Genomic DNA, 25,132 nt, shown 5'->3' on the forward strand with positions numbered 1-25,132 from the left:
TTACGCTGGAACGATTGTCTAATCATTGATTATTATTATTATTGTACGATTTCCACATCCTGTAATGTAAACCTAAATTACAGAAATTTTAATGATTTTATAAAAGCAGGGTTCACATTAGAACTAAGTGTCTCGACGTGACACGTGGGAAGGTACAACAAAACACAAAGAGAAGTTTAGTATAAACTCCTTTATAAAAAATGAATGAATCTAATAGGCTACTGCGAGTATCCAGGGATAGCGTAACACGTAAATCTGTAAAAGATATATACAAGAAAACAAAAACATCAAAATGGAAGTAGAATACAAAAGGCTGCCTTATCGCAACCTTAGAATTAGGAAAACAATACATAAACACAAGTGCATCTAACATATTATAAATATTTAGAAAACCATTTCATAAAAACTTAGATAAGTGTAAATTAATACTATTGAAAATCATAATTTTTTGCAATATTTCGTTCAATTTAATATTGTATAAAATAACTTTTCTGCCAAATTCATATAGCGCTGTTACAGGGTTATTTATATCAACTATCGTTTTATATGACCAGCTGACAAAAGGCCGGAATATAACGGCTATCCTTAAAATGTTCAAATATTACGTAACACAAATTTGAAGTTGTAATACATAATTTGATGGCCTGAAAATGTTTGTGTGATGAACGTGAATCTTTTTCAGTATCTGGGTGTTTGTTATCTTTATATTATAAGTACGTGTGTATATTATTAAAAATACTTATCAGTTATCTTAGTACCCATAACACAAACTACTCTTTGGGGCTAGATGGCGATGTGTCTACTTGTCGTAATATATTTATTTATTTATTTATAGTGAGCAAAAAGGCCGAAAAATTGCCTAAATAATGATAATCGTTCCAGTGTACCACCATCTTGATACATGCCATAAGTCAACAAATATACTCTACAGAAATAATAAACGATACATTATCAAAAGTCTTAGTTTCATTTAAGTAAACGTCCAACTTGAATTCTTTTTAATAAACGTACTTTGGTAAATATCCAGCTATATCAGCTCAGTAGACTAAGAACTAAAATTATCGCGACTAACGTTGCTGTTCCTGGGAACAAGAAAAAAACTATTTTAGGAATATTCAAACGATATTATTTTATTTTTATAAAGTGTTTCTGTAATCCCAAAGGCCGTTAGTTACCCCTACTCAATCAATATCACGGTTAGTCGAGTGGGGAGCATAAGCACTAATATTAAAAAAAAAAAGTAAACTCGTCGAAGGGTGATAGGAGGCGTTAGGCCGTTAGATGGAAGTAAGATTATATATATATTTTTTGATACTAATAAAATTGACGAACAAACCACATGGTCCACCATCGTCGTCATTATCATCATATCAACCAATTGCCACGATGTTTTCCTTCACCGTTGAAGCAAGTGATATTTCAATTAATAATGGTAATACCATATAGGAAACCATAGCCTAATTGGATCAACAGTTCTTAAGGCATGCAAGAACACATCCTTCAAATTGTCGCCCTGTGTCTATCAACCTGAAGTTTGGCTATTACGCCTCAGGTTACAACCACACCTTTCAGATCGAAACATAGCATTACAAAAATGCTGCAGCAGCGGCAGAAATAAGCATGACAGTAGCACTTCCCCGGCCGAGCTTCGTCACAAAAGTTCTACTACTAATATTATAATATGAGAAGGATTCAAGGTCATACCAATTAATCCACTAGCAGAGTTGTACTCAGCCGGTTTTCCTCTAATAATTTCATTCTCAGAAGTAACCTCGGGACTGCAAAGCACTTTGGAGTCGTCGTTTTTTGTGTACGAGAGGTAGGACCAGACGTGCCAAAGTTTTGATGTTGGACTCCAAACGCGACCGGAGAAGTCAGCTTGAACCTGCAATCAGATAAATAATAGTTTTACGAATAATAAATATCATAACGTGCTAACTATGTTTTCCAAACTGTAATAAGTCACGAGCGGCTTCGTATATATAGGTTTTTGAAATTCAATGATATTTTAATATTTCATCATAATCATATCAACCCATTATCGGCCCACTACAGGTCACGGGTCTCCTTCCACAATGAGAAGGGGCTAAGGCCGAAATCCACTAACTAAACATGTAATATGTACTGACATAGTATGGGCCTCATAAGAAAGCTCAGTCACTCAGCGGGCGATGCAGAGAGCTATGCCAGGAGTATCTATACGTGATCAAATCAGAACTAAAGTTACCGACATTGCTCAGCTAGTCGCTAGCTGAATTGGCAATAGGTGGGGATCGGAGAACCGATGGACGTTGAGGTCTTAAGGTGCTTAAGTCGGCCCCTAACGAGGTGGACGGTCGATATCAGGCGAGTCGCTGGGAGCCGCTGGAGGCAAGCGGCCCAGAACCGTGGATTGTGGAACTCCCTACAAAAGACCTTTGTCCAGCAGTGGACGACGCCGGGTCCGATCTCGGTCTTCTAAAAGAGCAGCCGAAGCCTATAGCTAAGCAAAACAAGATTCCAGTCGACGTTAGAGATATTTTTATCGCAAACCTTGTCATTTCCAACGGTCCACGAAAGATTGGGAGCCGGCAGACCAGTGGAAGAACAGTTCATCATCACGCGGATTTGAGACGATTCCTCCTTTTTGCTTAATATAGTTGCATCTGATGGTGGAACTAAAACATTGAAGGAAAATATAAGTAGGAACTTCATGTTTGGTACATATGGTAACCTTGGGTTTATTATAGTCTAATGAAGTCTAGTGTTAAAGTATCCCACACGAGGCTAGCGCGCTATCATTTTTTTTTTTTTTTGGACAATAGTCATTTGGTTTTAAATTTTTTATCTTTTTTTGGGAATGTGATAATGACATTTTTCGTAGGAAGTTAGGTAAAACATGCTTGCTTTACTTTCAAGGTGGGTACGTACCTAACCTTTTCTATTTGCCTGACTAATATCTGTCCAATGGGAGCAGGTTTCCTATCTTTGTAATAAATATATTGAAGAAAATTATATACATGGAAAACCTGTTTAAAGCGAAGCACCAGTTTCTGTCCTTGCACCCTTTACTCGATTAAATTTTTGTTTGCTTTTTATCCAATCGAGTAAAGCATTGCTTCGAAAAGGGTAGGAAAGATTATATAAAATGGTCTACGACTATGCGCAAGCTCACAAAGTATGGTAAATTATACTGTATACTAACTACTTAGTATATGAGTTGCATGCTCGCAAACATAGTCATTGTTGAATATCGAAATACTGTGACGTCAAAGCAAAATAGACCTAATGTGACTTCTTACTGGGTCACAAATCCTGTAATTCTGCTTTATTTAGCTAAGTGAATTTGCTATAGAATCGTGGACGAATTCGAACTTTTAAAACGTGGCATAAATTAAATTTTACTCTGACGCTACCAGAGTAGGTATCGATAAGATGCTTACAACCGTTATGATAAGGAACTGTTAAAATAGTAACATATTAACGTACCGAGCACACGGATCACGTAGTCCTTCTTTCCCATCCTAAACATAGGTCTCTCGCCGGAAACTTCGCAAGTATAATTATAGTTTCCCACAGGAGGTTGGTAGGGTTCCAGCAGTAGCACACATCGACCTTCCTGCCCTCTGTAGGTTATGATGGTGCAGTTAACGATCATCACCTTGTCGGAGCTGTGGAAAACATCGGTGCGACCTCGGCCGTGTTTCTGTAACAAAGTGGTGGAATAGTAGGTACAGATTGAGTTGCCTGTTCTAGTTTTAACATCACAAATCAGTCCATTGTGTAAGTTAGGTTTGTTTTTTGTAGCATTAGCAGACAGAGCAAGAAGATGGCTTATCTGGATGGATGGATCTGATGGATAGAAATTCAATCTTTATTATGTATTTATGTATGTATCTATCACAGGCACTTATGAAGCGTTCATACATATACCTATGTTTACATACTTAGTTGTAAGGGGATGGTTATAACTTCGTTCGCCAACTTAAACCTATAGCTACAAGGGTTCCAAACGCGCCCTTATCTAAGAATAGCGCACAATAAACTTAGCCGGGTTTTTTTTGTTATTACACTAAGTAATAAGTGAAGTAAATTTATATTTAACTATGAAGATAAGTAGAGCAATTTAAACCCAAGCTTTTTTGTCGTTTAAGTAATCAACCATATAATAGGATTTTTCTATAAGCTTACGTTTTATATAATCTTTGAACTAATTGGGAGACATCTCAAAGATTTCATTCAGTAATTTTTTGTAAAATAATACTAAGTATACAATTTCCCTTGAATGAATTAGCAAGTTTATGAAGCCTAGTAAACTCGACAACGAGCTTATTTTTGCTTCTAATATTTATATTGTTACAGTCCATTTTATTTTTAGGTTATTTCTACCTAAAAATAGTAGAGAACTACCGCCTTTACAGGGCAACACTTCCCAGGGCATGGCGGGACACGTCCTATAGTGACGTTCGGTGCCCATCAACCTGTGGCGTAGGTGTTCATTTACTCATGTGCCTGTAATTACACCGGCACCGGCAAAACTCCCGCGTTTTAGAGAGAAGGCAAAAATTGTTAGTTACGGAGATTTCTCTCAAGAGTTGGAAATCTTCGTGTGCCCCACGTCTTTTACGTTAAGCGTTAAAGCACGTTAAGACTTCAGTCACTGTTTAGTGTTCAAAATCGTTAATATTTTAGTTTATTTGACTGTAAATTACTCAAAAGTGTTTTTAGCTATGTTTAATGAGAATCAGTCCAAAATGGCCGCCGCAACAAAATGGCGGATATATTTTGCATAACCAGAAGATGATTTATTTTGTTACACTTTCAGTGAACTCACAAATACAGCGATTTGGTTTTTATTATATACAATAGTACCTACAGTACCTACGTATATATATATAATATATATATATATATATATGTATATATATATATATATATATATTATAGTTATAGTTATATATATTATTAAAATATACATAACATGCTCCGCATTAGGATAACTTTGTCCTATAATGACAAAAATTTAAGATGGGGAATAGATAAATTAATAAATATGGGTATGAAACAAAAGGGCTCGACTATTAGAATACTACACTATGACCAATTTCAAATCAAAGATTGCCACCACCGAATGGGGACTTACAATTTTTTTACACAACTCCATATGGATATCAAATAAATGGGTTTGAATAATGTTCAGGATATTGAGAGTCAAGGGTTTTTTTAATGTTGTATTTATATATTTTTATGATTTTTTTGTAAAGGCAAAAACACTGATAAAAATTATAAAATGACCAATATATTTTATTATGTTGGTAAGTCGGTAAATGAACTTGTCTTATTTGAGTCATCTGCGAAGTGAAACTGAGTGGATCTAATCTTCCCCATCCGATATATTACCGGTGCAACCGTCCACTTCCTTTCTATTATGTGCTAGTTAACTAGATTGATGAACCGCCAGCCGTTTTTAACATGTCTTAGAAAACACTTTGACATCTTTAATTTTTTTTTTATTTTAATTTCATAATTTGGATGCATGGATTTTGAATAAAATTAGAAAGTGAAGGTACAATGTCTACTGTACGTATGTAAACAGAAAATTAAATAAAAAATTCACCCGAAACCGGAAGCGGTGATAGCCCAGTGGGTAGGACTTCGACTTCACTTTCGGGAGGTCGAGTTCAAATCCCAGCACGGACCTATTACTTTTCTAAGTAATGTGCATTATAAGCAATCAAAATAGTTATCACTCGCAAATCGGTAGAGGAAAACATCGTGAGGAAACCTGCATGCCTGAGAGTTCTCCATACTGTTCTCCAAGGTGTGTGGAGCCCACCAATCCGCACTGAGCCAGCGTGGTGGTTTACGACTTAAATAATTTCTCATTGTGGGAGGAGTGGGCTGGTAATTTCTTGATATGATGATGATGACGTGGCTGTAAAACAAAAAATATGAATTTAGTCTACTTAGTCGCTCTTGGAGACCTCGTAGCTTTAGTTTTAAGTAGCTAAGTTTACTTAGGAAAATTGTCATTACCACCTCACTTAAAGTCAAATTAAGTATGTTTTACACTTCGAGATTATCGTCTCTGTGTATTTTTACAAATAAACTTTATTAGACTTGACTTTAATTTCATTGCGCGCCTCATAAATTGCTCTGACTTACCTATGCTGTAACCTTATCTAAATTCAAAAGATTATCCCCAGAAATATATCTGTGTTCCCAAAGGTTTTCCTTTCGAATAGCTTTCCAGTCTGTTAGTTAAATAAAAAGGGACCAAGGTCCCCCGTAACGACAAAATTAATTGCTTCCCGGGCCGTTCATAATAAAAATTTCCTCCACAAATGTATTTTGTTTAACCACTAAGTCTGAGATAAGGTGAGGGCGAGGAAGAATTTATTTAATTACTTAGTGGAACAAGTGTTTCACTTATTTTAATTAATAGAAATAATATTCTAGAAAAGAGGCGACCAAGCTAGATTTATAGACTTGCTGCGACTATGTCCGTGCAAAATTACTGTTTTATAATTTAAGCGGTAGGTATAAAGAAATAGTAAAATAATTTATACCACTCCAAGTTAGGCCATGATACCTTTGTTAAACCAAGAATATCATATAAGTGATGATGAAGTTTATAATGGCAGCGGTCTAACAGTGGCGTGCACAGGGTTTTTGACCAGGGTATGCATAAAGCAGGTACATGGCATAAAATGGAAAAAATCCCCACCAATACGACTATATACACAATAATTTGGGTATGCAGTGCTTTTGTGCCTTATTATCAAAATTAAGCTTAATTTGCTATACTCCGCGAAAAACAGGAGAATCTGTGTGGTGTAATTTATAATTTCTTCAATCCTTATACTCCACACCAAACAGATCCTCGGCAATACACCCTCTACGCACGTTTCAATCCGAAACCGGAGCATCATCAGGAGATGTTGACTTTACAATGAATAATTGTTAAGTGAAAAATTCGCCAAATGTGTCGTCTTTTATACCCCCACCTAATCTATCTAAGCCCCTCCCACCTCATTAGTGCCTCTGAATATGTTCAATAGAGGTGAAGTTGATAAGTTTATTTGTTCGTTTAGTAATTCGAACCTCCCATTCCTATGTTTAATAATTTCTATAATGTTCTGAACATTTAATGTTCTGAATGGCACGCCACGTATGTGGGTCAGACCGGACGTAAATTTGAAACGCGTTACAAAGAGCACATGGCAGCCTTCAATCATAACCATCCTGAAAAATCTCATTTTGCAAAACATCTTTTAGACAGTGGACATAACGTAGTCAGTAATCATTCATAGGAAATATAACATGCTTGCGACAAAGGGTTGAGACTTGATTTGAGGGAACAATTAAAAATTATTAAACATAGGAATGGGAGGTTCAAATTACTAAACGTGGCACATCTATGTGGGTCGGGAAATATATATATTTTATATTCTACTACAAGTTAGCCCTTGACTGCTATCTCACTTGATGGTAAGTGATGATGCAGTCTAAGATAAATAAATAAATAAATATACTACGACAATACACACATCGCCATCTAGTCCCAAAGTAAGCGTAGCTTGCCTTGAATAATTTTATAAATAATATACATAAATATTTATCTATATATATAAAAATGTTATGTTGGTTTGTGTACGCTTCAAAAACTCTCCGATCGAGCTGAAATTTTAGCATGATATATATACACATCAAGGATTGTTTTTATCTATTTTTCTCAACCATTCAATCACAATGTGCCACAGCGAAGGGTGGCAGGGTACAGCTAGTGATATATAAATAAACACTTACTAACATTGGCCAGTACTGGGAATCGAACCCACGGCCTTGGACTCAGAAAGCAGGGTCGCTGCCCACTGCGCCAATCGGTCGACAAAAAGATAAAGTTGATGATTAGATGGTAGCGGGCTAATCTGTTAGGGAGTACGGTAGTTATAACCTTAATAGATTTCATACCTTTTAGCACCGGAACACTAAATCGCTTAGCGGCACGTCTTTGTCAGTAGGATGGTAACTAGCCATAGCGAAAGCCTCTCACTCAGTGGTTTCACTGGGTTTCTTACCAGGGTATGCATACAGCAGGAAAATTGCATAAAAAAGAAAAAAATCCTCCTATTATACGGGCTATATTAAAGTTGGGGTATGCAGTGCTTTTGTGCATGCATGAATTGCACGCCACTGCTCTCACTAGATAGATTTTCTGTAATTTTTCTCAAAGTGTCGATCAGTTAGATCACAGTTTCCGACGGTAAGGTAACCAATTCCCTCAGGTCTAATAAATCATAGAATGTTGTTCATTGTTGTAAAGTGACACGTAATACATAGTGGCGTGCATAGAGGGTACGCACAGGGCTTGCAGATGTCATAAAATTAAAAAAATCTCCAGTACGAGAGTATTTATAACTCTTACAATGCCTATCCTTAAGTTTTTTATAACACGTACTAAAGATTTTCTTCATTTTATATCATTTACATACCCTGTGCAGTTGCGTGCACTTGGTTTCTTACCAGGGTATGCATACAGCAGGAAAATTGCATAGCACGGCAAAAATCTAACTGCTATACGAGTTATATACCAATTTTAGAGTATGCAGTGCTTTTGTGCATGTATGAAGTGCACGCCACTGACCCTGTGCATACCCTTTATGCACGCCACTGGTAATACAGCGTGTCACACCCACTTGACAGACTTCCAAAAATAACTTCCATCTCATCTTCTCTAGTAGTCACATACCTCAGGCCTGTAGATCATGAACTGTTGCCCATTGTTGTACAGGCGCACAGATTGCAGCGTGTCATTTGCTAGAGTTTCCCAGGAGCAAGTCACTTCCCAGCCTCGCTCGGGTCTCCATTCGCCCGTGACGTTCACATCTATCGCTCGGGTTATTGTTGCTGGAATACAAACTGTGTGCATTATGAGTCATTGTTGTTGCAATACAAACAAGAAATGTATGGAGCATTGTTCAGTTTCTATGCATTGAGACCAGTTGCGCTGAGCTGTTTGCAAACCGCGCGTCACAGATTTAAGAATATACAGAAACCTCATTATTAGGTTCCACTGCGATGTCGCGTAGAAACCTATTAGGGTATACCTACCATACTCCCTAAGACTGCATCATCGCTTTCCATCAGGTAAGATTGCAGTCAAGGGCCAACTTGTAGTAAAAAAAAAAAAAACAAGTGTGACTGATCGAAGCTATAAATCTCACTTTTTTGAGAGCAGAGGCCTTTGCTTAGAAGAAGTGATAATTTTTCTTAAACTATCCATTTAGGTAGTATGTCTGCCTATATGGATAGTTTAGATAACACTTAAAAAGTTCTAGTAAATTAAATTACAATTAAGTATATGATTTCGCTAGTTAGGTTAGTTAGTTAGTTACCTATTGCATTATATAACACTTACTTTGTAAAGTAAAATATTAATTCACTTAATGCTGTAATCTTAATATATATAAATCTCCTGTCACGATGTTTGTCCGCGATGGACTCCTAAACTACTTTACCGATTTTGAATTAAATGGGCACACCGTGATCAGTCTGGTCCAACTTAAGAGATAGGATAGCTTAGATCTTTAATTATAGTCGCAATTTTATTTTATTGCAAATTATTTGTCTATAATTAATTGACAGTCACATGTTATATATATAAATATATACTACTATAATCATTTTAGGCTTAGCGATTCTAAATACTTTAAAAACAAAATGAAACGCAGACGAAGTCGCGGGCAACAGCTAGTATATTATAAAAGCTTCCGGTATTAAAAAAACACTAGTTCAAACAAAAGTTTCAAAACGCAACTCATTAAGCACCTGAAATACAATTTTCCCAAACGAAACTAAGCGCATTTCCTGCACTAAAACTCTTATCAAATGCAATCCCTTTAAAGCTAAATGTTTTCGCGGGCGTGGAATAAACAAACCTTATTTCACAGGTTTGGCGAATAATGTAGACGGAACAATTTTTCCTCCAGACCTAAACGTTATAGCGGATGTTGGATATCCCATTTTTTACTAAATTTAATACGAAGGTGCAGGAGTTTCAGCACTGAACGATTCTTAACGAAGATGCCGGCGCCCTCATGCGCCTCAATTTCAAAAAACTATAACATATGTGGTGGTGTTTGAGAACATACATCTTTGTAGGGGATATTTGACCCAATGGACGGTCAAAAAAGTTGTACACCAATTTACCGCAAAAAGTGTTTTTTGTTTTCCAACATTAAAGCCTTGAAATCTTATACCCTTATACTAATATATAATACTTAGGGCATATCTTTAATGGGGGCATATCTTTAATGGGAAGGAGAAAAAAACCACAGCCCCTAGTTCCCGGCGGCCCCGCTATTCCTGGCTCTGGCAGCGGTTATGGTAACGGCGGGGCAAGGGGTGTTAAGAATCTCCGGCAGAGATTCCGCTGCCAACCCCGACGACTTGACCTGGCAACATACAACGCACGCACGTTGAGGACCGATGGAAAGGTGATTGAGCTGGAAGAAGTGGTGAGCAAGTTGCGCTGGGATATTATAGGATTGTCTGAAGTCCGGCGAGAGGGGGAGGACTCGATAATCTTGGAATCCGGCAACTTGTTTTACTACCGGGAGGGTGACCAACAGTCACAGGGTGGTGTCGGGTTTATCGTTCACAAGTCTCTCGTCAACAATGTTGTAAAAGTCGAAAGTGTGTCGAGCAGGGTAGCATACCTTATACTCAGAATTACCAAACGGTATTCGTTGAAGGTCATACAGGTATACGCGCCGACTTCGGCACACCCAGACGAGGATGTAGAGGTTTTGTATGAGGACATTTCAAAAGCCATACATGCCTCGAACACCTACTACAATATTGTGATGGGGGATTTCAACGCGAAGCTTGGCGAGCGAACTGGTTCAGAGTTGAGGGTGGGGCAATTTGGGTATGGGCAACGGAACCACAGGGGTCAAATGTTGGCTGACTTCATGGAGAAGGAGGGCCTTTATATGATGAACTCCTTCTTCAAGAAGCGGCCACACAGGAAATGGACCTGGATAAGCCCCGATGGTTCCACGAGAAACGAGATCGACTTCATCATGTCGACCAAACGGCATGTATTCAATGATGTCTCTGTGATCAACAGGGTTAAAACCGGAAGTGATCACCGTATGGTAAGAGGCACATTGAGTATAAACGTTCAACTTGAAAGAGTCAGACTGGTGAAGTCTACACTCCGGCCTACTCGTGCCCATATTCAAAACCCCGAGAGCTTTCAACTAGAACTACAGAACCGGTTCGGTTGCCTAGCAGATTGCGACACTGTGGACGATTTGAACAACAGGCTGGTGGAAACTGTCCAAACAGTCGGGTCCAAATTCTACAAGGCCCACCGTAGAAACAAGGCCAATAGGTTCTCAACCAATACACTCAAGCTTATGACGGAGAGGCAAGAGATGAGACTACAGTCTATAGCAGACGCGTCCGCTTACCGGCGGATTAATAGGCAGATCTCTAAATCACAGACTCGTGATATGCGGCACTTCAATACAGAGCGTATTAAAAATGCCATCGAGCAAAACAGAGGCTCTAAAGTGTTCGCTAGAGATCTGTCTATCGGTCAGAGCCAGTTGATGCGACTGAAGACCAATAATGGTAGTCTTGTCTCTTCCAAACCTGAGATCTTGGGTGAGGTTGAGAACTTTTATGGACAGTTGTACACCACAGTACAGACGCCTGTTGAAGATTTGGCTAAGGATCCTAGAGCCAAATTAACTCGACATTATACCGAAGATATCCCAGACGTCAGCCTATACGAGATTAGTGTGGCTCTCAAGCAGCTTAAAAATGGCAAGGCGCCGGGTGATGACGGAATAACGGCAGAACTCCTGAAGGCAGGTGGAAAACCGATACTGAAAGTCCTTCAGCGATTGTTTGATTCCGTTATTCACCAAGGCACAACGCCAGAGGCATGGCACAGGAGTGTGGTGGTTCTGTTCTTCAAAAAAGGTGATAATACCTTGTTGAAGAATTACAGACCCATCTCGCTGCTGAGTCATATCTACAAGCTGTTTTCGAGAGTCATTACGAATCGTCTCGCTCGTAGGTTTGATGACTTCCAGCCTCCCGAACAAGCCGGTTTCCGTAAGGGCTTTAGTACCATAGACCACATTCATACGCTGCGGCAGGTTATACAGAAGACTGAAGAGTATAACCGGCCACTTTGCTTAGCGTTTGTGGACTATGAAAAAGCCTTTGATTCGGTGGAAACTTGGGCTGTGTTTAGGTCACTGCAGAGATGCCGAATTGACTACCGGTATATCCAAGTGTTGCAGTGTTTGTACAAAAACGCCACTATGTCAGTTCGTATACAGGATCAGACTACGAGACCAATCCAATTGCAGCGAGGCGTGCGACAGGGAGATGTTATCTCCCCGAAACTATTTACCGCTGCGTTGGAGGACGTCTTTAAGCTTCTGGAATGGAACGGACTTGGCATCAACATTAACGGCGAGTACATCACTCAACTTCGGTTTGCCGACGATGTAGTCATAATGGCAGAGACTCTGGGAGACCTAAATACGATGCTCGATGGCCTCAGCAGAGCTTCTCAACAGGTTGGCCTACGAATGAACATGAGCAAGACGAAGATTATGTCTAATGCTCATGTTCCGCTTCAACCAGTAATCGTTGAGAACACTGCACTCGAAATTGTTGACGAATACGTATACCTAGGACACACGATCCAGTTAGGTAGGTCCAATTTCGAGAAGGAGGTGAACCGCCGAATCCAACTCGGATGGGCAGCGTTCGGGAAACTCCGTGCCATCTTTTCGTCAGAAATCCCTCAGTGCCTGAAGACGAAAGTCTTCGAACAGTGCGTGTTGCCAGTGATGACCTATGGCTCTGAAACATGGTCGTTAACTATGGGCCTCATAAGAAGGCTTAGAGTCACTCAGCGGGCGATGGAGAGAGCTATGCTCGGAGTATCTCTACGCGATCGAATCAGAAATGTGGAGATTCGTAGAAGAACCAAAGTTACCGACATAGCTCAACGAGTCGCGAAGCTTAAGTGGCAATGGGCCGGGCACATAGTTCGGAGAAAGGATGGACGTTGGGGTCCCAAGGTGCTGGAATGGCAGCCCCGTACTGGTAAGCGCAGCGTTGGTCGACCCCCAACGAGGTGGACAGACGACATTAAGCGCGTCGCAGGTAGCCGTTGGATCCAAGCGGCTCAGAATCGTGGAACTTGGAACTCCCTACAAAAGACCTATGTCCAGCAGTGGACGTCTATCGGTTGATGTGATGATGATGATGATGATACTAATATATAAAACTGAAGAGAAATCAGAAACTACTGGTCCGATTCGAAAAATTATTCGAGTGTCGGATAGCCCATTTATCGAGGAAGGCAATGGGCTATCTATCATCACGCTTACACCAATAGTAGGTAGCGTAAGCACCAACATAGTTTCAAAATCGAGGTTGTTTTCCTTTTTTAGAGTTTCCACTGCGTGAGCTGCGTAAACGGTTAGTTTCGATAAAATTTTGTATGACAAAGTTCTTCCACTGTAAAAATAGAATCCGCGACAGATAGATATGTCTAGCTTTTATGGTTGATTTATACGAGTACGAAGTCGCGAGGGACCGCTAGTACTAGACAATAATAATAGAAACAGTACAAGAAGATAGAAAAGAAGCCATAAAATATTGTGGCTCGTGTGTTAGCCCTATATACCTACTCAAGTACTGAGAAGAAGTCGGCAAGAAACTCAGCAGTTGCTCTTTTTCAATAACTTTTAACTATTCAACATAATAATGGTGTCTTGCGAAAGATGAAAATCCTTCTAAGCAAACTCCACATTATTAGTAATAAACGACTACACCGTGAGGTATCTTTGCATCGTTCGAGTCCATGTAGGACTGGAGTTTATCGATAATGCAGTCGTATTTATATCGAAATACCCACCAACAGAATGTCATGAACAGTGGTTGTTAATCAAATATCATTTTAATTGTTTCTTGAAATCTATCTATTAATTAAAAAATAATTATTAGCGTATTTGTAAAAATCCTAATCAATTTATAATAAAATACCTGGCAAATATGAATTTATAGTTATCTAAAGTTTATTTATTTACCCAGTTTCTAAATTTACTGTAACATTAGTCTGTTATCCCTTTGTTAATCCATATAATAAATCCCTCTATCCTTTTCATTTTAGTTTGTGCATTATTTACGGCGCTAAAACACTTTATTTACATAACGTTTTTGTCAGCCAAGTGGATTAAACAATTAATTATGCAAATGCGGTGTAACACCTGACTGTGGGTCGGTCACGAAACTGCGAATTGTGGCGTGCGCTTCATACTGGGCTAATGGCACGGCAGTCATACCTACAATCGTAGTAGCGCTCGTTGTCTTGGAAACCAGTAAAAAACCTTAATTGACACTGCAAAAAACCTTTTGTTATTGTAACTCCCAGTTTAAATCGGATTTTGTTTACAGTTAAATGGGTTTTAATTGGCTATGGGACAAATCGCGTTGGTTAGTTGCGTTAATCGCGTCATCGGTTCCCGCTACCGGTGGAAGCTTGTATATGGTCATACTAAGTTTGACGGCCGATTAGCGCAGTGAGCAGTGACATTACTTTCTGTGGCCAAGGCTGTGGGCTCGATTCTCACAAGTGAAAAATCTTTGAATGAATACGCTAGTCTTCAACTCTGGTTCTTTTATTTAATGCCATAATACTATTCTTGAGTACTGTTCAGCATATTGGAATCTGCAATATAATGTGTACATTGATGCAATTGAAAGGATTTATAGTAAATTTCTGCGTTATATTAAAAGTCGTAATTTAGTATTTGATCTGCTACTGAAATTACTTTAGAAGAAAGACGTGATTTAAGAGATCAAATGTTGTTATATAAAATAATACATAATTTAGTTGACTCTCCACTTCTGCTTAGTAATATCGATTTTGCATGTCGTAGGTTAGATGCAACTTCACAAACACACACTGGACATTTTTCACGTCTAAATTGGCACTATTAAGAATATAATTATGGGAAAATAAGTGTTATAAGCTTCTTCTTAATCTTTCTCTGGGCTTGTCTCCGTACTTGGTCGGCAGGAACCTTCTGTTGTAGCGATTAAAAGTTCCGGTACGATGTCGCGTAGAAAAAGTATGTATACTTTTATATGGAGCGTTTAGTGTAAAGCTGTTTGATTTTGACCATAAAAAGCAGTTCAGTTTTATTTTATATGTTAACTTTGTAAAGATGCTTTTACAAGTGTTATATAATCTGTGGTTTGGTTAAGGGTACGCAGTTGTCTAGCGTACCACAAAAAAGTTGAATTTATTAGGACTGTTATTGTTCATCATTAGTACTAAGAAGCAGTAGTTAAATCTTTTAAAAGTCAGAGTTATAATAAAATCTTTAATATGCTAACTTCTGTTTCATACAGTTTTATTACCAATTCGTTTAAGGGACAGTTGTATATCACTAAAGTCAACTTTACCTCATAAGATCTCAGGTTCTAGAAGGTATTTTGACTTAGTTGTTTAACTCAGGCTTTACTTAGTGTTCAAACGAATCAGATTTATTTCAGACAAGTCTTGTTTTTATTGTTTCTTTTAATCTGACCAAAGTCAAACAATATTCTATAGAACGCTCTTTGATAAAGTTCCCTACTGGAGTAAAATAACTTTCAATAACTGAAGTCTTAAAATAACAAAATGGATTCAAATAAGTCTTACTTTCAGACATTTTTGTCTTTCGTAAAATTTTCAATCGTTGTGAGGCGACCGGAATAATAAATACTATTCCATGAATTATAAATATGGCTCCGAAGGTGGAACCTTTGAAGCCCGCTCTGAAAAAAGCTTACAAATTTCTTATCCGGGAATTCTTTTATATTATCAATTAACTCCCAAGGGTTTTTACAATTGAAGTAATCCTTTATATCATAATAGGGTTATTCAATTCAAGAAAATCTGTGAATTTATTTAGCGACATTTCCAGTCATTCGCGTGTTTATTCTACTTTAAAAATGACAGCTGTTTTTTAAGTTTGAGGTAAAATTTAGTTATTTGACAGATTTTATTAATTTATTATTTTATTTAATTATTAATGTCACTGAAGTTTAAGTGTTAAATCCTGTTTGTTTGTCTTTTTTTTGCTTTATTCTACGTATAGATTGAATAAAGCGAAAAGGGCAAACAAGAAGCTGACTCGTCAATTTTTTTACAAACACGAAAGGAGAAAATTATACTTAGTGTTTTGGACATATATTATTGGTAGTTGCAAACACCACATTTATTTCGCATATTCAGCATACCGGCATTTAAATAACAATACTCTCAATTACTAAATCAGATTATTTTGTGTTCTATAAATCGGCCCGTATTCAAAAATACTCAAGTAACCATTTGACACATACAACTGACTTCATGGAGTTTAATAAACAGTTTAGTCATTTACGTTATTACTATGGACGGTAGAGGTAAGGAGAGTCATCTTATATGGGAGAAAAGTTGAAAAAGTGTCCAGTTGTTACGCTAAATAACAGTTCAAAAATCCTCCACAATGGCGCTGGTGGATGCACAGGGTATGTTATGAATGTAGCAATCGTAGATGAATTGAAGTATGCCGAGTTTAAAAATTTAATGTCATTATCGACTAAAGTAGGTAATTATTGAGAATTTCAACAACTTACGTTGTACAAAATATTGTGGTAAATATAACCTTACTTCCTTGTATCTCCATACTTCCTTGTTTATTTTTCAAGCCTACTCTAACAATATTTATATTTGGCGCTTCTTTTAAGAGTTACCCTGATGCAAATGTGGCGCCATCCTAATTTAATACATTTTGACGACACTTTTTCATATACACAGATGACTCTCCTTACCTCTACCCTCCATAGTTATTACCTTTTAAATTGAACGAATTATCAAACGCGGAAGGGGACTGTGCTGCCATGTTGAATTCATATTGCTACTTGCTTAATGTTTGATTAAACTTTTACAAAGTTGAGATATAATATCATATTAGTAGTAAGTAAAGCTTTTTTGTGACAGTGCCTCTTCGGGGAAGTACCTACTACCGCTGTTCTAAATTCTGCCTCCAAGCAGCAATTCTGGACCGGCTTGGTTGCTGGTGTTATTACAGGTACATTAGACTTAACATCTACGCCTCCACAGGCCGGCATTTGGTAGAAGGAGTTCTTTGTATGCCCCTCGAAGTGTTGCTCTGTTCATAGGCGATGGTTTTCCGCTTACTATCTGGTCCGTTAACTATAACTATAAAAAACACACACATACACACACATTCGACGACCACCGTGGCGCAGCGGTGAGCGCTGTGGACTCAAGTGGAACGTACCAGGTTCGATCCGCGGCAGGTAAAAATTGAAGATTTATAACTTCGGAATTTCTCTGGTAATGCCTGGTGGGAGGCTTCTGCCGTGGCTAGTTACCACCATACCAACAATGACGTGCCGCTAAGCGATTAATCGTTCCGTCACGATGTCGCGTAGAAACCGATTAGGGTTATAGTTTTAATATAACTGCAATACCCTAACAGGTCAGCCCGTTACCATCTTAGACTGCATCATCACTTAGCAGCATGTAAAATTGTAGTCGAGAGCTACTCTTAGTAGAATAAAAACAATAAAAAAAAAACACGTGTGATGTCTTATATTTTAATATTTCTTTATATATTTATATATCTGTTCCATATGAGAGAGGAAATCTAGAGACAGCGGTTGTACATTAATTACAAAAAACGACAAGATATATTATAATCACATCATTCTCTTATACCTACACGGCATCGATAATGGCGGACTGTAAATGGACTGGCTTATGAATAAACCAGACGGGTTCATTCTATTGTAGATTGCCAAGTATTTGATTATGCAGATTCGTTCAAATCGATTAACAACGCATAGCGTATTTAGTCTGGAGTCTGGTCAGTCACTTTAGCGTATTAGGGTACCTTTATTCATCATTAACAAACTTTTATCGGGCCACTACAGCGCATAGGTCTCTATTCTGATTGAGAAGGGTTTAGGCCGTAGTACACCATGTTCCTGACTATCATGATGACCTATGGCTCTGAAACATGGTCGTTAACTATGGGCCTCATAAGAAGGCTCAGAGTCACTCAGCGGGCGATGGAGAGAGCTATGCTCGGAGTATCTCTACGCAATCAAATCAGAAATGTGGAGATTCGTAGAAGAACCAGAGTTACCGACATAGCTCAACGAGTCGCGAAGCTGAAGTGGCAATAGGCGTTGGTCGGCCCCCAACGAGGTGGACAGACGACATTACAGCGACAGACAGCGGACAGCGGCTCAGAACCGTGGAACTTGGAACTCCCTACAAAAGACCTTTGTCCAGCAGTGGACGTCTATCGGTTGATGTGATGATGATGATGATGACACCATGTTGGCCAAGCTACACATTGACAATATTGTAAAGAACTCTTAGTCTTAGGTATCTAGTACTCCTTCACAGTTAAAGCAAGTGATAAATAATTGCTAAAAATAAAAAAAATTACAAATAAGAACCGACTTTGTTATACAACTAAACAGCAAGAAATAAATAATTTCTACAACATTTTTAAGTCTGTCCTAAGTAAAATGTAGAAAGTTACTATAGATCATGTAGGTACTTCGTATACCTTTTTATATAGAAGCAAGGAAAGTACCAGTAGTTTCTTCATTTTACTTGGCATCGACTTAAAAATGTTGTCGAAAGTATTTAAAATATTTAGCGGGTAGGTTTGCAAATTGCAATCTTCTACATAAAATACTTATTGAAAAACTTACAACCGCACAAATCGCTACGATTTGGAAGGTCCCCTCGATTTCTCTGGTCTGCCATCATCATACCCTGATTTCCTTATCATTGAACTACCTTTGAAATATTTTCTTTCTAACATAAGAAGAATCATCAAAATCGGTTCATTAACGACGAAGTTATCCGCGAACAAACATAAAAAAAGCATATATAAGGTAGAATTGAGATACTTCCTTTTTTTTGAAGTCTGGTGTAATATGTGTTACATTACACGAAAAAGTAAAATGGTGCGTGCCGAGGCTCCAATTGAGTTCTTTGAATATTATTACAGCCGTGCGCCCATGCTCAGAGAGTGATAAAAACTGTGGAAGAAGATAAACATTTTGTCTAGCCGTGCTGACGATAATAATAGCCTAAAAATAAAAACATGTTGTCTACCAAAAAAATGGATTAATAAACTTTTAACTACTATTGAACTAAACAAGAAAACAAATGAATTAATAGATACATGCTCGTTATTATCTACGCATCAAGGACTACGCGCCTCAAAGTATCATAACAAGACGACCCAAATGCTATATTAAAGAATTAAGCCGCGCATGTCGCCCCAATTGAGTATAACTGCTCGTTTACAATTCATAACTAAATGTAGTTGGTGGCTACATGGGAACTTAGGCGTTAATATCCTAAGCACGAGTACTTTGAATATTTGCATACTATCTATGGAGTGAGGCGTTACCTACTACCCTATATTATTTTACTGTATTTTCGGGTATAACTCCGTCATAATAACACACGGATTTGAAAAAATATTTTTGTAATTCCGTCATATACAGATAAATTTGCAGTTATGTTTTTGACGTGAAAACGTGTATAATTCGATGGAGCCGGCTGCACGCACGTAAAAACATGGCGTATGCGGCGTTACCTCGCTCTGAGGCGTTCCATTCAAGGCTTGAAGTGCAAGCGAGAGCGCGGAACGAGCGACAAAGAGGCACAGTCTGCCTCCGCGTTCGACATTGTCTCTCTCCTACTTGAGTGAGCGATGCGTCCGCGTGGACAGCTTCTGTACAATAATACATTTACATGTTTTCGGCAAGGATGAAGCGCAGTGAAAAGTGAATGTGGTGTCAATTGTTAATAGCAACGATAATATCTATCAAACAAATAAAATTAAAATTTTCTTTTGAAAAATGCAACCATTCGATCAGTATTTTCTTACGACGTTGTCACGTTCAACTATCGTCAGTAAGCCGACTTTACAGATAACCAATTTTTTTGTGTTCTAAATTAAAATTCCGGAAAAATGATTTTTTACAAGTCCAGTGGGAATCGTTTGTTTTGTAAGGATAAAAAGTAGCCTTTGTTACTTTCCGTTTTTTTAACTAACTCTATGCCAAAAATCAATTTCATGGATTGCTTAGTTACGGCGTAAAGAAAGGTCAAATAAACACACTTTTGCATTAATGATACCTATAAGTAAGAATGGTCCCATATAAATTTCGGACTATATTTTTTTATCTGTTCAATTTTATTTCTCAAAATCAATACTCGTGGCGATTAAAACAGTGAAGTAGGCAGTACTACTTGCAGATCTGTAGGCACTCGTACATATATGTAGTTTAGAGATTGCGTGTATCAGAATCGCCGACATTAAATAATATAAAATTGAATTAAGATGCGATGTCATCGGAGATTAAAGTAATTATGTGAAACGCATAATTTCTCAATTTATTGAAATTATTTATGAAAATTTATATTTAGGCTTTTGGTAAGAAATAAAGAATCATAAATAAATAGATAGATGAAACTATAGAAAAAATTTGATCTGCAAAAAAATATTAAAAATGCGCATAGACGGCCTTATCGCTTTAAGCGATCTCCTTCAGACAAACCTTAATAGAAGAATAAAATTATGGAAAACGGGATAATGGTATCGTAGCAATACGTTTTTACAGTGTTACAATACAATATTTTTCATCACACTTGCTCGTAACTAGGATCTCATTACATCTGTATAAGGATCTATATCTAATATGATAGATTATCTTAGATTATATTAGATTTATTTATCATGACCCGGTTTAGTTTAGTTGGTATCCCGCTGCAAGCTATATGTATGATGAGAAACCATTTTTTATTATTGATTAATTAGTCTTTATTATGCATGCAGTGATAGATAGTCCAGTGGTTTGGAATTCGGTTTCATTTTCGGGGGGCCGAGTTCGAATCCCAGCACGCACTACTGATACGATGATAATAAATAATAATTTAATAAAATACTCTAGGGATAAAGTCATTCAATTATCGTACGGATGAGACCACGTCCTATTAATAGCGATAAGGTTGTAAATACGTTCCGAAATGCATAGCCAGCCGCTTAATTATGTATATTACTTGGTTAAACGCATTTGAATGAAGCGCTGTTAAGTCCATACTAGGTACGACTTGGTTGGTTTATTTATAACTAGCAGTCTCTCGCGTTTTCGTCCGCGTATAAGTCAATAGACGTATGCCGTCGTGGAGTTTTTTTAAGAACTTTTAAAGGAGACAACTTTGTCTAACGTGATTTTTTTAAAACTTTAACCGTTTACGCAGCGCACGCAGCGGAAGCAAAAAAAAGTAGGAAAAAAATCATATTTTTAAAACATTCTCAGTAGATGCTACGTTCCTATTACTAAGTTTGACGACATATAGCCTTCGTCTATATATGGGCTATCCAACACTGAAAGAATTTTTCAAATCGGACAAAACTCCCAAAAAAGATCTCAAAACGCACATAACTCCAAAAAATTTGGGGCGCATGCCGGAGTCTACCACTAGGCTATGACCTCCTTTTTAGTATCTGGTCCGAGATAATAATTTGATGACAGTTACGCAATTAAACTCATTGTTGTTTAAATGCGTTTTAATTAATCCATTAATGAATATGCTTGGAGCATTACGCTCGTATTATGGAATACGATATTCACGCACGGGGTACGAAGATTTTTCACAATGATTGACTCCAGAAAATTTAGAATAAAAACAGTTTGCATCAACTTTTTTATAGTATTAGTTGATGGACCAAGCAGTTGGCCAACCTGATTGTAAGTGGAAAACCATCACCTATAAACGGAGAAACACTTCGCAGGGCATCAAAGGAACACGTCGAGGTAACAAAATGACATGTTGTCGAAATAAAAATGCTGCTTTCGAATTTCTAAAGGCAGAAATTTATGTTTTAGTTTTTTATCATCGGTGTAGTAAATTTCTTAAGTATTGCTTAGAGTTACCTACTGTAGGATTGCCCGACAGTCCATATTGAAGCAGCGTTGTGGATAAAAGATGTAATAGCGAGGAGACCTGTGTCCAGCAGCCTCAACTGTTGGGTTTTAATACCCTAATGATAAAAATGATGCTTTGTTTTGATCCAAATAGTCTCTCAGATAATTTTGGCAGACAAATTCGCGCCTCGTAACTACATCACAGTGAACCAGTGAAGAGCCGACCTAAGACAGCAATTTCGTAGAGAATAAGGGCCCACCTCTACTTAGCATTATTGCCTAACCGCAATAATAAGTTAAAGTATATAATTGCTATTCCTATGGGGAGCTCGAAGATTAAAAGGGTACTTTATTAAGCAAATGTCGTTTTATGGCAGCCATCAAACGGGGAGGTCCCTTTATAGAAGCTCCTCCAGTAGCTTAGTAATTGCGACCAATTGAGAATAATTAAAGAGACATCTGCGATAGAGGCAGTTAATGTGAGGAATTTAATATGCAAGATGGGTGCGCGGATCTATGGCGGCTGGGAGTTTTTTTTTGCACTATTCAGCAATTTTGTATTTTTTTTAATATTTATTTTTGGGTCATGCTTATGGGGAAACTATTATGATAATATGATAATAAACAGATTAACGCTTCGCAGGGCATTCTGACGCGTCCTATAAAGTGTCGCACTGTGTCCATCAGCTGTAGGTGTTAAACCCCATATACCTGTAAATATCTATTTTATTGCTCTAACCAGGTTTCTATTGCTCTAACTTCTTTCATAGTTTTAAGTGACAATGTAAGATGGTGATAACAAAAAAAAACAACCAACTAAGTTTGTTGTGGGCTTCGTCTTAGACCAGGGCGCGTTTGTAATCCTCGTAGCTTTAGTTTTAAGTTGACGAATTTAGTTATCGCCATCAACTCACTTCTATGTCATATTTTACATGCAATGTACACATCAAAAGTGCCATATATGTGCCTATTTAAATAAGTAAAAAGCCCTTCTAAGCCCTAAAAAAGTAGCCCTTCAGACGGAACACAAAGAATCTATTTGAAACAAACATCATAGCTCCGCTAGTTGCATAGCGAATGGGCCGGGAACAAGGCTCAAAGGATCGTATTTATGTGGTTCTCGCATAAAACATTTTTCTTTTTTCAACTAGTAAGACGCAGTTATCATGGCATTCTCAAGTTGTTGGATTCCAACTCGCACGAATCTTATTTTATCCCCGTTTTTGATAGTAACCGATAAGTTGTGAAACACCTTTCCGGCATCTCCGTTTACTGCCACTGGGCGCCAGTGCGAAGCCGGGGTGACATTTTGTGAAAATGTAAGTTGGTATGGTAATCCTGAAGTTTGTGTGACTTCATATATCATGCCCTCGAAGCCTAAGTAGGCGCACTTAAAAAGAGCATTGACGATCAATCAGCGCAGTGAACAATATATAAACTAACATTTGAATGAGGACGGATATGGCGATGGATACTAGAACACACGAACTAAATATTGGCTTACATTTATTCATGAACTTCATGAGAATTAAATACCAGGGGGTTTCGCGTGAGATGTCTATGCCGGTAACCTAGAAAACCAATATGCTTGGTTATCTGTGCTGCTCTGCAATGCTTCATGATAGTTTTATCAGTTACCTTGAATTATGAAATGAGAGCTCTCCTATGTACTTGTTTTACAGTTTTTTGTATCGCAGCATTTTGTATACAGCTCATCGCAATGGTGATTGCGGTGGTCTTTAAGTGGGAGTTCCCGCGTTCAATTCTCGGTACAGGCAATAAAGAATACTTTTAAAAAGTCTGGACATGTACCAGGATATTTAAATTTGTTGGTGCCGGTGGCCGGGATTCGAATCTTCCTAACCATGCGGTAGCAACAGTTAACTTGTATATTTTTTTTAATGTATTTAATTTAAGAAATTTAATGTCACTTGCTTTAAAGGTGAAGAATGCAAAGGGAGCGTTACAAAACGTGCTACTTTAGATATGTTGCATTCATGCAATCGCTTTAATTTGACTTGCATACCAAGAAAGTTTGACTATGTTTTTAAATTCATATTCTTAAATTTATTTATATAGTAAGAAGGTAGTAGTGGGTAAGGCTACATGTAACTTAACGGAGTCATATGCGTTTTTAATAACATATCACTTGCTTTAAGGGTGCAGGAAAAGATCGTGAGGAAGACACTGCATGACTGAGAGTTCTCCATGATGTTCTACCATTCTGCACTTGGCCAGCGTGGTGGACTTCGGCCTAAACCCTAACATTCTGAGAGAAAAACAGTAAAACGTTACTTATAAGGATGACGGTTAATAGGCGAGATTTTCGAGCTTTCTTATCAGTAAATATCGATTTCTGAGCCTTTATCCTCATGACCAGTACCGGTCACCCATCCAGTTATCGATTCTGGTCACGCTAGTTAACTAGAGCAATGCTGGGCAAAAATTCAATACACATTTAATAAAAATAGTAATAAAAAAATATTACCTATAACCGCCATTATGATTGTCACTCTACAAAGCTCGTAGGCCATCGCAGCGACGTCACTGAACTGTGACGTAATCAAACAAAAGTGTACAATAAACAGAACAATTAACGGTATATAAAACACGTCCACAGTTTAAAGCAGTTTCGACTAAACTGTCTCTCATAAAAGCGGCGCGCGCGCACACAATAAACTAAACGATATACGAATGATGCGTGCGCGACACAAGCTTTTACAAGATAAATAATTTATATGTTTAATTAATCAAATAACGTGGTAGTGGTTTATCTCGGGTTAAGACCTGATGATAAAAATTGACGACCTCCCTGGTGCAGTAATGAGCACTGTGATAATATATGTGGTAGTTCCCAGGTTCGATCCCCAGTAGGGTAATTTTGTAAGGCGATTACGCGTTTCGGTATGATGCCGCACGTAAGCCGAGTATGGGTTTAATATAAGTGCCATACACTTAGAAAGAGTAGCAAGTTAGCCCGCTACTACCCTAGACTGTTATTAATAACCAGCAGACAAGATTGCATTCAAAGGCTAATTTGTAGAGAAAAAAAAAAAGAAAAGGATTTTACATGAAAATGTTACCTACCTTC

At 37.8% G+C, this 25,132-nt stretch overlaps 1 protein-coding gene across 2 annotated transcripts; it reads right to left on the reverse strand.

Annotated features, from left to right (window-relative positions):
- Positions 1–490: 490 nt before the first annotated feature.
- Positions 491–24,665, reverse strand: LOC120631440. Of its 2 annotated transcripts, none has more exons than XM_039901024.1 (6): positions 24,530–24,665; positions 8,732–8,889; positions 3,469–3,685; positions 2,533–2,657; positions 1,705–1,885; positions 491–1,082 (listed from the first exon to the last, which is right to left on the reverse strand). In XM_039901024.1, exons 1-6 carry the CDS (start codon positions 24,573–24,575, stop codon positions 1,033–1,035), a joined length of 777 nt encoding a protein of 258 aa, XP_039756958.1. In that variant the 5' UTR covers positions 24,576–24,665; the 3' UTR covers positions 491–1,032. The 2 variants fall into 2 exon arrangements, with proteins under 2 accessions (XP_039756958.1, XP_039756957.1); XM_039901023.1 differs by having other exon boundaries at positions 8,732–8,901.
- Between the last annotated feature and the right edge of the window lie 467 nt (positions 24,666–25,132).

Source organism: Pararge aegeria, chromosome 18 (assembly GCF_905163445.1).
Source record: "Pararge aegeria chromosome 18, ilParAegt1.1, whole genome shotgun sequence".
Taxonomy (NCBI): Eukaryota; Metazoa; Arthropoda; class Insecta; order Lepidoptera; family Nymphalidae; genus Pararge; species Pararge aegeria.

Excerpts from the sequence above, each read along its gene's own strand:
- LOC120631440 (XM_039901023.1), bottom strand. The coding sequence starts at position 24,575 with ATGGCCTACGAGCTTTGTAGAGTGACAATCATAATGGCGGTTATAG. Across the intron at positions 3,686-8,731 it reads TCATGATCTACAGGCCTGAG|AAACACGGCCGAGGTCGCAC; the intron begins GTATGTGACTAC and ends ACTTTGTTACAG. Across the intron at positions 1,886-2,532 it reads GGACCGTTGGAAATGACAAG|GTTCAAGCTGACTTCTCCGG; the intron begins GTTTGCGATAAA and ends ATCTGATTGCAG.